The sequence below is a fragment of the Ostrea edulis genome, chromosome 5 (assembly GCF_947568905.1).
Source record: "Ostrea edulis chromosome 5, xbOstEdul1.1, whole genome shotgun sequence".
NCBI classification, from domain to species: Eukaryota; Metazoa; Mollusca; class Bivalvia; order Ostreida; family Ostreidae; genus Ostrea; species Ostrea edulis.
In genome coordinates, this window is record NC_079168.1 from 12,779,707 (window position 1) to 12,794,691 (window position 14,985).

Genomic DNA, 14,985 nt, shown 5'->3' on the forward strand with positions numbered 1-14,985 from the left:
TTGGGATGTTGATTTTCATGATTTTGTTTTATTACCTTCTTGGAAGAACTTTGTAGGGAAACTGACAAACAAATGCGTGTACTTTCTTTATTGGTTGCCATAATATCGGGGATAACCGGATTTCTCGGAATGTGTTTGCTAATCGGAAATGAGATTCAAGATTAATCGAGAACACTGAGGCTGAGGCTTTTATGACGTAATAAAATGTCTGTATTTTACATGCATTTCCATTTCATAATTATCTTTTAAGATTGAGTATTACTTTCATTTTTGTCCATGACCTCCTCTATTAAGAATTTCATATAATTCACTTACAGTCAATTGTTACTAAATCATTGAATACTCTGATTTCTTCAATTTTCGTGGATTTGCCCTCCCCTATTATACATATTTTTATATATAGTTATGTTCGTGGAGAGATGATGCAAGTTTTTCATCGATGAGTGTAACTTGACGTCTTTGATCATTTCAAAATCTCACAACCTGGTATACTCACAAAAAACCCAACGAAAATTAAGGATCAACGAAAAATTATGAAACCCTATAGTAGACTGATTCATAGATATAGATGTGATGATTTGTCTCCAGAGTATGTTTTCACTTGATGCATATAAAACTATATCAATGTTGGGGCCACTCAAAAGATTGACACCGAGCGTTACATCGCTTATAATATGCTGTTGACAGTTTATTCTGTAAATCAAATCAAGCCAAATCTTGTAGCTTAAGCCAATCCCCTTTTCGTAATGTCAGAATATATTTGAACCACAAGTAATATTTGCATATGGTTTTTAATTCGGTCTCGCAGAAGTAATTTAAGTGCGCTTACCTCTATGATTTGATATGCTATCGTACATGCATTGGATAATATGAGAGATACTGTATAACAGGAAATTTACTCGCGGAGTTAAGTTTCGCTATATTCGCTGAAAATTTCCGCGAATTTAGCATTCAGTAAATTAATCTTTCACACTGATAAGAAATGAATTGAAAGATATTAAGAGTTGTTTTTCCGCGAATTAAACCGTCGCGAGTAGTTGCTAAATGAAAAAATCGCGATTTTTTCCGACCGCGATATTAACCTGCTATACAGTATTGGATCGAAACACAAGAAATGGATTCCAAAACTAGATTTCATTGTCATGGAGCCCCGAGACAAAGTACTAATCTATCATTACCGGTAGTCTGGGTGTACGAACAGAATACCAATCAATATTAGTCAGAATGTACAAACAGAATACCTACATGTATCATCATTAGTCTAGGTGTACAAACAGAATACTTATCATTAGTCTAGGTGTACAAGCAGAATACTTATCATCATTAGTCTAAGTTTACAAACAGATTACCAATCAATATTAGTCTAAGTTTACAAACAGAATACCAATCAATATTAGATGGGTGTACAAACAGATTACCAATCATTATTAGTCTGGGTGTACAAACAGATTACCAATCATTATTAGTCTGGATGTGCAAACCGTTCAGGGGAACTTTCAGAAATTGAGTTCTCATGCGAAATTAATGACGTCATCGTTGTTTTGAAAACATATCAGCGGTCACTTTGATGGTGTTGCTATTGATAACACATATTCTTTGTTACATGATATCCAATAGTTATGAATATAAAATATCAAGCACACAACAACCTGGGTATGGGACATTTTAACAAGTTTATTTCTTTTTCATTCATAAATCTTTTTACTAGTATCGATTTTAGACATCCATCAATTTAGCTATTGCAATAAGATTAAGTTTCTTAACTATGCACTGCATCATCAAATATAAAAATCAATTAATATGTTTTCTGTCATCGATTGGACCCCCGTCAGTATGTGATTTAGTTGGACCTGGAGGAGGACAAAATACTCTTGCCAGTTGTTTGAGATCCCAACATATAACACTAAAGCTCATGCGATATGGCGTCAGTTGAATGACACTGCTCGACGTTGGCATAAAATGATGTTGGGTCGATGTAAATGATTTCTTCTCTTTGGGAGTGAAGGGTTGTCAGACTGTATACTGCAAACTTTCAACGAAAAGTTAGATAGCATAACCCGAAGCTAAAATAACTAAATTAAATTTTATAGTGACTGTGAATATCATGTTTCAAACATTAACTATGTACACTTTTCTTCTATGGAAAAATAATCAACAAATTCACGAATTGCTTTCATTTAGAAGAAAGCCTGCTCGTGAGTTTAACATCTCTGATCTCGAAATTAAAACATTTCTCCATCATCTGAACATCCAGAATGTGCCATCAAACCGAAAGAGTCAAGATTTGGTATTCCTTTTAATAACAATCGTCATTCTGTTTGATCCCATGTCATTCACTGCCTGACAGTGATAGCTGGTGAATGTTTGATCAGTATCCAGCGTGATCACAAGACTGAAGGAGGTTTGTTTTTTACTCTCATCATATTTAGATGTTTCCGTATACACATAGGGATTAGAGACTTCCGATTTCTTAGTTTCATTGGTTACACCAATATACTCGCCTATCAGTGTGTCATGTCTTAACCAAGACACGTTTGCAAGTGGACTTGCATATACATAACATATCAATTCCAACTTTTCTCCGGGTTTCCCTTTTAGGGTTCCGTTATTGGTAATACATCTGTCACGTAGCTTGTTGGTCACACAAATTTCAGGTGAAACTGAAATAAGATATACACATGAAATATTGCTGAAACGAAAGTGTCTATTTTGATATCAAACTTAGATCTCTTGTTACAGGGATACTTGTTCATGAACCCCTTTTGTTCAAGAGTTTGTAACGTGACATTAACAGCAAACTAACAACTCAATTTTATGACAAACGGCATGACTTCAGCTTCTCCACCGTCAACTTCCCATTTTTATGTAGCAATATTCCATTATCACCTTTATTCGGTGTCTCTCAACTGATTCCATACGCGAGAGCACGTTCTACGTGGTACCTAGGAGGAGTAAGCAGCCCCTGTTGACTGGTCATAACAGCCGTGAGCCAGGTAAACGAAGTAATACGTAGTCCAGATCAGAATATAAAGGACGGCATAACAATTGGTGTGAAACACGTCAGACAGCAATCGACCTAACGTCAGATTGTGTTTGTAAATAAAATCATTATAACAAATGAGACTGTTGAAACCCCTGTAACATAAACTTATTTGTCAGTAGCTTGCTTCGATTTAACCTGATCCCATTTCTGGTATGTCCACGAGTGTTAACCCTTCTCTTAACTCTGTATTCTTTCTAAGATTTATGAGATTGATCACTTAACTAAAATTCCAGACGTCTATGTTTGATCCACTGTTAATTTTGTATTTTTGATGGGATGTTTGAGATGATCACTGTTTGGTATCCTCACTTTTCACATACTAGATATATATTACTCTTCATCTAATCTCTGAAGTGATATTTGTACACTGTGATAGAAACCACTTATTAGTGCACTTCTGTTATATTTCAGCAAAATCCGCGAACGTGGTATATGACAGTCTTTTAGTCTTGGGGAAAAATCAAAGGTATCATCTACTTGACCATCATGTAGTTCTAAATGTGTCAGGTTGGTTGGTTGTATATTGTTTACCGTCCTACTCGAGACTTTTTCACTCGTATAGAGACGTTACCATTGCCGGTGAAGGACTGTAACATTTAGGCCTATGATCGGCGCTTTCGGCTTTTGAACAGGGAGGGATCTTTATCGTGCCACACCTCCTGTGACACGGGGCCTCGGTTTTTTGCTGTCTGATCCGAAGGCCCTCCTCATTTAGTCGCCTTTTACGACAAGCAAGTGGTAGTCAGAACCTATTCTAACCCAGATCCCCACGGAATAGATGTGTCATGTAACAGAAATGTTTGTAGGTTATGGTATATGAAATGGCACCAGATTTTCCAGAAAAATAAATGACGGTGTCATAGTCGCCATTTGGGAATTCTGATTTATCCGAGAACGTATTATAACTGACTGTTGTAAATATTACGCTAATGCCCATAAAACTGAAGAGCAACCAAATCCAATAGCAACATATACACCTGATAAGCACCTGATCCAACCTCTGGTATATCCATGAGTCCGTGTTTGCCCAGCTCTTTATTTTGAATTGTTTATGGTAGTTATGAGATTGATCACTGTTCGTTATCTTCGCCTTTCATACAATGTTATAGTGTCGTAAACTTCCACTATGATTTCAAACACATGTTCTCACTTTTCAATCAAAATATTAAGAAATATGTATGATCCTAAAGTTAATCTTACATTTGACGATGAGGGTGATGTTTCTGGTGACCGGTTTGTCCATTCTGTACGAGTTGATTGCCTGGCATTGGAATTTAGTGGCGCACTCACGGGTAACGTTATGTATCCCAAGCATGCTCCCACTTATCCCTAAATCTACAGAAATGTAGTAAAAGTCATCAAACAAATCACGTCAGCAAACACAGGTAGTAAAGGTCATCAAACAAATCACGTCAGCAAACACAGGTAGTAAAAGTCATCAAACAAATCACGTCAGCAAACACAGGTAGTAAAACTCATCAAACAAATAACGTCAGCAAACACAGGTAGTAAAAGTCATCAAACAAATCACGTCAGCAAACACAGGTAGTAAAAGTCATCAAACAAATCACGTCAGCAAACACAGGTAGTAAAGGTCATCAAACAAATCACGTCAGCAAACACAGGTAGTAAAGGTCATCAAACAAATCACGTCAGCAAACACAGGTAGTAAAGGTCATCAAACAAATCACGTCAGTAAACACAGGTAGTAAAAGTCATCAAACAAATAACGTCAGCAAACACAGGTAGTAAAAGTCATCAAACAAATCACGTCAGCAAACACAGGTAGTAAAAGTCATCAAACAAATCACGTCAGCAAACACAGGTAGTAAAGGTCATCAAACAAATCACGTCAGCAAACACAGGTAGTAAAAGTCATCAAACAAATCACGTCAGCAAACACAGGTAGTAAAGGTCATCAAACAAATCACGTCAGCAAACACAGGTAGTAAAGGTCATCAAACAAATAACGTCAGCAAACACAGGTAGTAAAGGTCATCAAACAAATCACGTCAGCAAACACAGGTAGTAAAGGTCATCAAACAAATCACGTCAGCAAACACAGGTAGTAAAAGTCATCAAACAAATCACGTCAGCAAACACAGGTAGTAAAGGTCATCAAACAAATCACGTCAGCAAACACAGGTAGTAAAACTCATCAAACAAATAACGTCAGCAAACACAGGTAGTAAAAGTCATCAAACAAATCACGTCAGCAAACACAGGTAGTAAAAGTCATCAAACAAATCACGTCAGCAAACACAGGTAGTAAAGGTCATCAAACAAATCACGTCAGCAAACACAGGTAGTAAAGGTCATCAAACAAATCACGTCAGCAAACACAGGTAGTAAAGGTCATCAAACAAATCACGTCAGCAAACACAGGTAATAAAGGTCATCAAAAAAATCACGTCAGCAAACACAGGTAGTAAAAGTCATCAAACAAATCACGTCAGCAAACACAGGTAGTAAAGGTCATCAAACAAATCACGTCAGCAAACACAGGTAGTAAAGGTCATCAAACAAATCACGTCAGCAAACACAGGTAGTAAAGGTCATCAAACAAATCACGTCAGCAAACACAGGTAGTAAAGGTCATCAAACAAATCACGTCAGCAAACACAGGTAGTAAAGGTCATCAAACAAATCACGTCAGCAAACACAGGTTTTCTTTTTGTTTTTCTGGTTTAATTGCGTTTACATCAGTTTTTGATCAATATCAATTTTCATTATTTTCTTGATTGTGTCAGAAAAAAATCAAGTGATTAATAAAGCAATATCTTTTTCATAAAAAAGAAAGAGAACGAACTTTTCCACGAAATAGCGTATCTTCAAAACAGTATTGCTTGACAAATCCACGAAATGTAATGTCCATGAAATGAATAAAAAATACAGCAATGCTAAATTATACATACATACATACATACATACATACATACATACATACATACATATATATATATATATATATATATATATATATATATATATATACTTTCTAATATATACTTTCTAATATATACTTTCTAAACTTTGAACGTACATGTCCCTTTCTCTTGCTCTGAACTGGTTCTTTCGAGAGTGTACCAGGATATCTCGGGTTTAGGGTAACCAGTGGCATTACACCACAGCTGAACTGTTTCACCTTCGTTGCTGTGTACCGTGGGTCCACTATACTTACCCTCCCCAATGGTTGCTTCGGCTGTTATGAATTGATAACAGTTTGTGAAAATATATAGTCCTGGTATGAAATTCACATTAACTACAAACCTAATTTTCATTAGAGAATCGGAAGATTGATCACTGTTCGTTATCTTCACCTTTTCTTTTCGCCTGGAAGAATTCGTTCTGCATCAGTGTGTGGCTGATCATACTTACTTCTTGAAACATACTCAATCTCATATATCTCATAAGCAATACAAAATGGAGAGTTGGGCAAACACGGATCCCTGAACACACCAGGGGTGGGATCAGGTGCCTATGAGGAACTTTGCGTGATTGAACTTTGACTCTGACAGAGGTTTTCTCCTTTCGCGAAAACAAAATTATTCACTTTAAATTTTCGCCAGTAAGACTTTGGTTTGGTACTACATGTTGCATGAAAAGTGAAGATAACGAATAGTGATCAATGTCATAAATCCCAAAATTAAGAGTAGGACAAACACGGACCCCTGGATATGCCAGAGGTGGGAACGGGTGCCTAGAAGAAGTAAGCATCCCCTGTCTACTGATTACACCTGCTGTGAGCTCTATCCCTTGATCAGATACACTGAGTAAACCGTAGTCAAAATTATAGTGTCAGGAACGACCAAATCGGTATGAAACACGTCAGACAGCATTTGACCGCTTAGAATCTGCGAAATTCTGACTTCAATTGAAACTGTTCAAAACCCTGTAATATCAACTTATTTGTCAGTAGCTTGATTCTATTTAGAAATTGATCATACGCAGTAGATGTTATTGCGTATCGAATTGGTGATAATGGAATGTTGCTACATAAATATGGGAAGTTGACAATGGAGAACCTGAAGTCATCCCGTTTGGATGAAATATCGTACCTTTAACATTTAAAAGTGCATGGTATTCTCAATGTTCCAGATCATGAATAAGTATAGAGTATTGAATTTTGCATACGTCCTTTGCTATTGCAATTCTTAATAAAATATTTCGAACATGATAATGCTATTGCTAAGATTTTCCTTCCGAACTATAATTAGTTTTGAAATGATATCTATTCTTAATTCCTTCTGCTATTATAGAAGTATAAAAGATTTGTCATTCGGAAACGAAATGCAATCATTAATTGAGCCGTTCCTAGCAAAAACGGCCCTTATCTTACCCTATAATGTTTTTCAATAAACGTCATATTGAAAAAACGTAACGTCAATTTTTGCATACTCGTAAAGAAAAAGGTCATGATTACCAATCACGAGTTGGTTGTCATCTTTGATTGACTGTAATATTTCAACGACAATCAACATTGCTCTAATATTTTGAGGGATGTTCTGTATAGTTCACACTTTAGCACTAATATATTTAAGGCCCCTTTTTGCTAGGAACGGCTTAATTATAAGTAGTTGTTCCTTTCAGCTTGTTGCTAATGTTCAATAATTCTAAACCATGTACTGACAACATAAGACTATTTTCATTCAATCCCGTAGGGATTTGGGTTTGAATAGGTCCTCACTATACCTTGCTTGTCGAAAGAGGCGACTAAATGGGGGCGGTCCTTCGGATGAGACCGTAGCAGGTGTGGCACGATAAAGATCCCTCCCTGCTCAAAGGCCGTAAGCGCCGAGCATAGGCCTAATTTTTGCAGTCCTTCACCGGCAGTGGTGACGTCTCCATATGAGTGAAAAATACGACCAACCAACCAACCGATACATTTGACTATGGAAATTACTTCGATGTCAACGGAAAAGCCACTGGGATTTATGATCAAGTTTAAAAAAAACCTCTTGCAAATCTAAAGTGGGGAAAAAGATATCACATTCTGCTTGTTTGCGAGATCATCAGACGCTATTAGATCTCTTTCAACACATGGCACGCCCGTTCTTAACGGCCAGATTAAAATTTCAAGTGATGTTTGCAAATAGAACACGCTTCATTTTAAATAAAGCTAAGGTCTTTTAAAAGTATAATAGATTTACATGACATTTTTGTTTCCATTTTCTTGTGTGTACCTTATTCTTGGAGATAAAAATTATTTTTTTTAACAAAGTAACTTAATTCACATTGTGTCTTCAATTTGTTGGTTGTATTATGTCCCATATTATCAATTTCCCACTGTATAGAGACGTTACCAGCTGTAGGTGAAAAGCCACAAATTTTAAACCATGCATTGCGCTCCAGATCGTAGCTGTGAGGGTTCTAACGCCTACCGTTCGAGACATGGAAGCTCCGTTTTTAAAAGGTCATACTCAAAAGATCCACAATTCTCACTTCTAAATACCGAGCGTTTGGTAAAGGAACAAATCGCTACCTATCTTGAACGTCTAAGGTTTGACGCGGTGTTATGATCAAGACTTGAACCCAGGGCATCCCCATTACCAAGCAAGTGCGCTAACCACTAGACAAGGTGCTCCAACCAGTTCACATTAAGTTAATGTCATTATCACTATAAAGATAGAAGGCAAAAAGAAATAACAAATTCTCACCTTTCACGTTTAAAGTATAACTTCTAATTTCCTTCCTAGAACCATCGCTGCATGTATACGTTCCATTGTCAGATGACGTCATTTTTGTTATATTCAAGTGATAATCACCTGTACCCTTACAGACAATCGACATGCTGGAGTCAAAACTCTTATTACCAAAGGTTAACATTTCCAGGCCTTTCATCCATCTAGCCTGAAAAATCGTGAAATATAGAGAGAAATAACAAATCATTGACTGGTTAACACGTGTTTATCACTGAGTTTGTTACTCACCTAGTATAGAAATATACTGGGATGTTTTGGTTTTAAACCCAGGTGACATAGTAGGACGGAGTTAGGTGAACTCAGCTATAACTTATGTTACAGGGTCAATATTTCCCTTCATACTACACAAAACTGGGTCGATCTGTGATAGCTTATTATTTGAGGAATATAAGAAAAGGGGAGGGGGCTAGAAAATACGTAAACGCACTCGCAAACAGGCACACGAAACAATTAAGATACATGGGCCATATGATTAAGGATTTAGTCTCAATTGCATCAGAATCATAGATTCAAAATAAAAATGAGCTCATTCTTTTTTAATTGATAATTAAGATGATCATTTTAGGTCACTTCATAAAATGTCGAAAATAGACTATACAGAACAAATGGGAAACATAATTTCAGTCATTTATGTTGAAGATTTTATTTTAAAAAAATATCTTATAGTGGAAGAAATACCTCATTAATATGCTCAACACGACAATACAGCGGACTCCTCAAGTCTGTACCCGCTTCATACTCAATGACCTCTGAAAAGGAAATTGAGTTTGTATCAATCTAAGGTGTGTGAGGATTCAAAGATAAAAACAACGAACAGTGATCATCCTTATAAATCTCACAAAGATTAAAAATTGATGTTACAGGAGTTTCAACAGTATCGTTTAATATTAGCATTTCGGAAACTTATTATTTTCTTATTTGAAAAGACAACCTGTGATTAGGTTGAATGCTGTTGGGTATGTTTCATGCCAATTGTTAGGCCGTTCTTAACATTCTGATATGGACTACGTTTTGTTTCGTTTGTCTGGTCCAGATGGAGGGCTCATGGCGTGTATGGTCTGTTAACAGAGAAAGCTTACTCCTCCTAAGCACCTGATCCTACCTCTGATGTATCCGGGGGTCTATGTTTACCCTACTCCCAACTTTGCATTCTTTGTAGATTTTATGAGATTGATCTCTGTTCATTAACTTCATCCGTTTTCTTGTGATCACTTAAATATTATTGATACCCATATAATATGAAACGAATTGTTTGTCACAATATCCCGAGTGACCCGGGTAGAAGCCAACCAATAACTCAAAATATGAAATGAAAAGGATAAAAAACCCAGATTGATAAGATATAAGATTGATAAGAAACAAATCAATCATTGAGAAAGATATCATAAAATCACCATCTTTAGATATGGAGTTTTTCAAATAACGTTCCATATTAAACCTTTCTTGAGAAATGTTACATGATTCATATATCTTAAAAGCTACATTTGTAATTGATTTATTACTATTGGTTATCTTCACTTTTTCATTATAAAAAAGAACTTTTGCATTATTTCTTAATTCTATCATGGTTATTGCAAAGATCAAAGGAATGCCACGGTCATTATCCTGATATATACTATGATTATGGAAAAAAGATACACATCCCACTTGCACTTTGTGTTTTGATAATACAACAATAAAGTCGATAACTGATTTTGTGATTACAGAAATTAATCAATATATGACAGAAAAATAGATGTCATCAAATAGAGAGGAATCAACTGCATTCCGAGATCGATACACATACACTGTAAACAAACATGACGATACACAAACAATGTAAACAAACATGACGATACACATACACTGTAAACAAACATGTCGATACACATACACTGTAAACAAACATGGCGATGCACATACACTGTAAACAAACATGGCGATACACATACACTGTAAACAAACATGACGATACACAAACAATGTAAACAAACATGACGATACACATACACTGTAAACAAACATGGCGATACACATACACTGTAAACAAACATGGGGATACACATACACTGTAAACAAACATGGCGATACACATACACTGTAAACAAACATGATGATACACATGCAATGTAAACAAACATGGGGATACACATACACTGTAAACAAACATGTTGATACACATACACTGTAAACAAACATGGGGATACACATACAATGTAAACAAATATGGCAATACACATACACTGTAAACAAACATGTCGATACACATACACTGTAAACAAACATGGCGATACACATACACTGTAAACAAACATGGCGATACACATACACTGTAAACAAACATGGCGATACACATACACTGTAAACAAACATGGCAATACAAATACAATGTAAACAAACATGTCGATACACATACACTGTAAACAAACATGGCGATACACATACACTGTAAACAAACATGTCGATACACATACACTGTAAACAAACATGGGGATACACATACAATGTAAACAAACATGGCAATACACATACACTGTAAACAAACATGGCGATACACATACACTGTAAACAAACATGTCAATACACATACACTGTAAACAAACATGGCGATACACATACACTGTAAACAAACATGGCGATACACATACACTGTAAACAAACATGGGGATACACATACAATGTAAACAAACATGGCAATACACATACACTGTAAACAAACATGGCAATACACATACACTGTAAACAAACATGTCAATACACATACACTGTAAACAAACATGGCGATACACATACACTGTAAACAAACATGGCGATACACATACACTGTAAACAAACATGGCAATACACATACAATGTAAACAAACATGGCGATACACATACACTGTAAACAAACATGTCGATACACATACACTGTAAACAAACATGGGGATACACATACACTGTAAACAAACATGGCGATACACATACACTGTAAACAAACATGATGATACACATGCAATGTAAACAAACATGGGGATACACATACACTGTAAACAAACATGTTGATACACATACACTGTAAACAAACATGGCGATACACATACACTGTAAACAAACATGGCGATACACATACACTGTAAACAAACATGGCAATACAAATACAATGTAAACAAACATGTCGATACACATACACTGTAAACAAACATGGCGATACACATACACTGTAAACAAACATGTCGATACACATACACTGTAAACAAACATGGGGATACACATACAATGTAAACAAACATGGCAATACACATACACTGTAAACAAACATGGCGATACACATACACTGTAAACAAACATGTCAATACACATACACTGTAAACAAACATGGCGATACACATACACTGTAAACAAACATGGCGATACACATACACTGTAAACAAACATGGCAATACACATACAATGTAAACAAACATGGCGATACACATACACTGTAAACAAACATGTCGATACACATACACTGTAAACAAACATGGGGATACACATACAATGTAAACAAACATGGCAATACACATACACTGTAAACAAACATGGCGATACACATACACTGTAAACAAACATGGCGATACACATACACTGTAAAGAAACATGTCGATACACATACACTGTAAACAAACATGGCGATACACATGCAATGTAAATAAACATGGCTATGCACAGACAATGTAATATACAAGTTATCTTCCACATATGTGTAGTTTTCTTGACTATGCATTTAAAGCAACTGATATAATTTGCTAACATCAACTTAAGAACTTGAAATATTTTTTTTCCAAAATAGTCCGTGACGGAAACTGTCATGACGTCACGAAATGACCTAATTCGTCGCAATGTAGGTAAATTATCGGCTGAATATTCTGAGCAGTAGTAGACTAGAAATATAGACCTTTTTTGAGTATGATATAAAACAACCTCCTCGGTCTCAAAATGTTGTGTGAAATATAAAAGCCTTGGCTTTTACATCTTCACAAGTCAAGGGTTATTGATTCGTTTCCTTGCACTAACCCTTGACATCAGTGACTTTCAAAAAGTTGGGCTCGTTCTGATTGTTTCCACAAAAGAGTGGGGGCCAATGAGAAGGCGGTTCTATTTATAACAACGCGAAGCGAGATATTCAAATAAAAACAAGTATATTGATAACTACAGTTATGGCTATTTCAATCGTTTAAACAATATTGTTTTAAGCAAAAAGATATCCAAACTTGATCTATTATCAATAAACGTAATTAGTGGTGTAAATATTACAATTGCGCGTGTTTATCAATACAGCAGTACGAGATCGCGTCATTTGTATCGATGTACACCATTACAAGATGCAGTGGTTTCATTGGATGTTTTATTTATAGTGGATTGCGTACATTTGATCTAATGAGCCCAATGGGGAGGGGGAGGGGCAAAGGGGGAGGGCATGGAAGGGGGCTAAATTTAACTTAATTTTTAAAATATTTATTTAAAATAGCGCATTTTACAACATGTTCGACTGAAATTCTTGTTCTTCCCCAGGAAAATTGAAATTCGTGTTCCTCTCCAGGGTAATTTTTAAAAAGATTGATTTAAAATGGGCATTTTATTGCATTTTTGACTGAAATTCTTGTTCCTTCTTCCTTTCTTTTATAGTCACCACATTCTTTATAGGTTTGGATGTGGTAAAAAGAGAAGAGCGGGGAATTTTCCGACCCCCACGCTCCAAACCTCCCTAAATCTACCCCTGCTTCACTTTCTGAAGTGAAACATCTTCTGAAAATATTCTACCTTGAATGTTTTAGTATAGGATTTGGATGGTGGAATGGTAGCTTTCATTCTTAAGTCAGTACATATAATTTAAACCAGTGTGTACATTTTTATCGAAAAACAGGGGGCCGCGAGATAATACGAGACTTGGGGAAGTTGCTAATCTCTTTTATATATGTCTCTGCTTTCAGATATATTATTAATTGTATAATAAAATACATAATTGTATAAGAAGTTAATTCGTTCAAGTTCCTTTATGGGAGTTGCCATTTCCTCCGTTTAGCGCCCTCTACTGGTTACAAAAATAAGATAGGAATTGGTACTAGACTCGCTTGTGCAAAGTTCTGGAGAAAGCGAGACTAGAGGTCAAAAGATTGCCTAGTTTGGTTGGTCGTCTGTTACTTTGTATTCTGGGAAAGAATGGATGTTTATGTTGTGTGAGATGTAATGAGTCTGTGATGTTTATGTTGTGTGAGATGTAATGAGTCTGTGATGTTTATGTTGTGTGAGATGTAATGAGTCTGCCGTGTTTATGTTGTGTGAGATGTAATGAGTCTGTGATGTTTATGTTGTGTGAGATGTAATGAGTCTGTGGTGTTTATGTTGTGTGAGATGTAATGAGTCTGCGGTGTTTATGTTGTGTGAGATGTAATGAGTCTGCGGTGTTTATGTTGTGTGAGATGTAATGAGTCTGTGATGTTTATGTTGTGTGAGATGTAATGAGTCTGTGATGTTTATGTTGTGTAAGATGTAATGAGTCTGTGCTGTTTATCTTGTGTGAGATGAAATGAGTGATCCGTACGTTTATTTTTGTGAGATGGATTGAGAGTAATCATTGTTTATGTTTCGCGAAATGAAATGAGTGATTAGTATATATGTTATGTGAGATAACATTAATGATCATCAGTGTTTTAAGTTTATCAAACCATTATCCTTCATCATTGAAGGCATATAAAACATAAGTAATAGATATAAGGGAAATTAAAATGTCGAAATGGATAGCATCAATATGACAAGGGGGAAAACCCTATAAGTTTGCAGCATTTGAGGATTAAAATTTTCTAAATGTGGTTATTAAATATAAAATTTATGTTACATTCCTCTATTTCTGTATAGGCCTATGTTCCTTCGGACGAAACGAATGTCCTGTGTTTATGTTTCGTCACAGAAAATAAGTAACAAGTGTTTATATATATGTTTCAAAAATAAATATTGCCTTTTTACAGGAAACGCATTTCATTGAAGAAAACGAATCGTTGTATAATTTTTCATGGTATGGAAAAGCTATACACTGCTTTTCTGATTCAACATTTACCAGAGGTGTTTCAATACTGACTAAAAATGGATTAGACATTAATATTCTTAATACTCACAGATCAAAAGACGGACGAAAATTATTAATCAACGTGAAATTACATGACATAGAATTGACTTTAGTTAATATATATGCACCAAATAATGAATCATGTAGAATCCAATTTTTCAAAAGATTAAGAACTT

The 14,985-nt window shown here is 35.6% G+C and overlaps 1 protein-coding gene across 2 annotated transcripts in view; it reads right to left on the reverse strand.

The window, feature by feature from the left end:
* Nucleotides 1–1,654: 1,654 nt before the first annotated feature.
* LOC125652049 (MAM domain-containing glycosylphosphatidylinositol anchor protein 2-like) overlaps nucleotides 1,655–14,985 on the reverse strand; it is a 50,013-nt gene continuing 36,682 nt past the window's right edge. For both annotated transcript variants that reach the window (XM_048880951.2, XM_056166745.1), the window contains exons 2-6: nucleotides 9,424–9,494; nucleotides 8,701–8,893; nucleotides 6,087–6,245; nucleotides 4,244–4,378; nucleotides 1,655–2,660 (exon numbers count right to left, since the gene is read on the reverse strand). In XM_048880951.2, coding sequence (XP_048736908.2) covers nucleotides 2,278–2,660; nucleotides 4,244–4,378; nucleotides 6,087–6,245; nucleotides 8,701–8,893; nucleotides 9,424–9,494 — 941 coding nt within the window. In that variant the 3' untranslated portion in view covers nucleotides 1,655–2,277. The remainder of the gene's footprint in view (nucleotides 2,661–4,243; nucleotides 4,379–6,086; nucleotides 6,246–8,700; nucleotides 8,894–9,423; nucleotides 9,495–14,985) is intronic.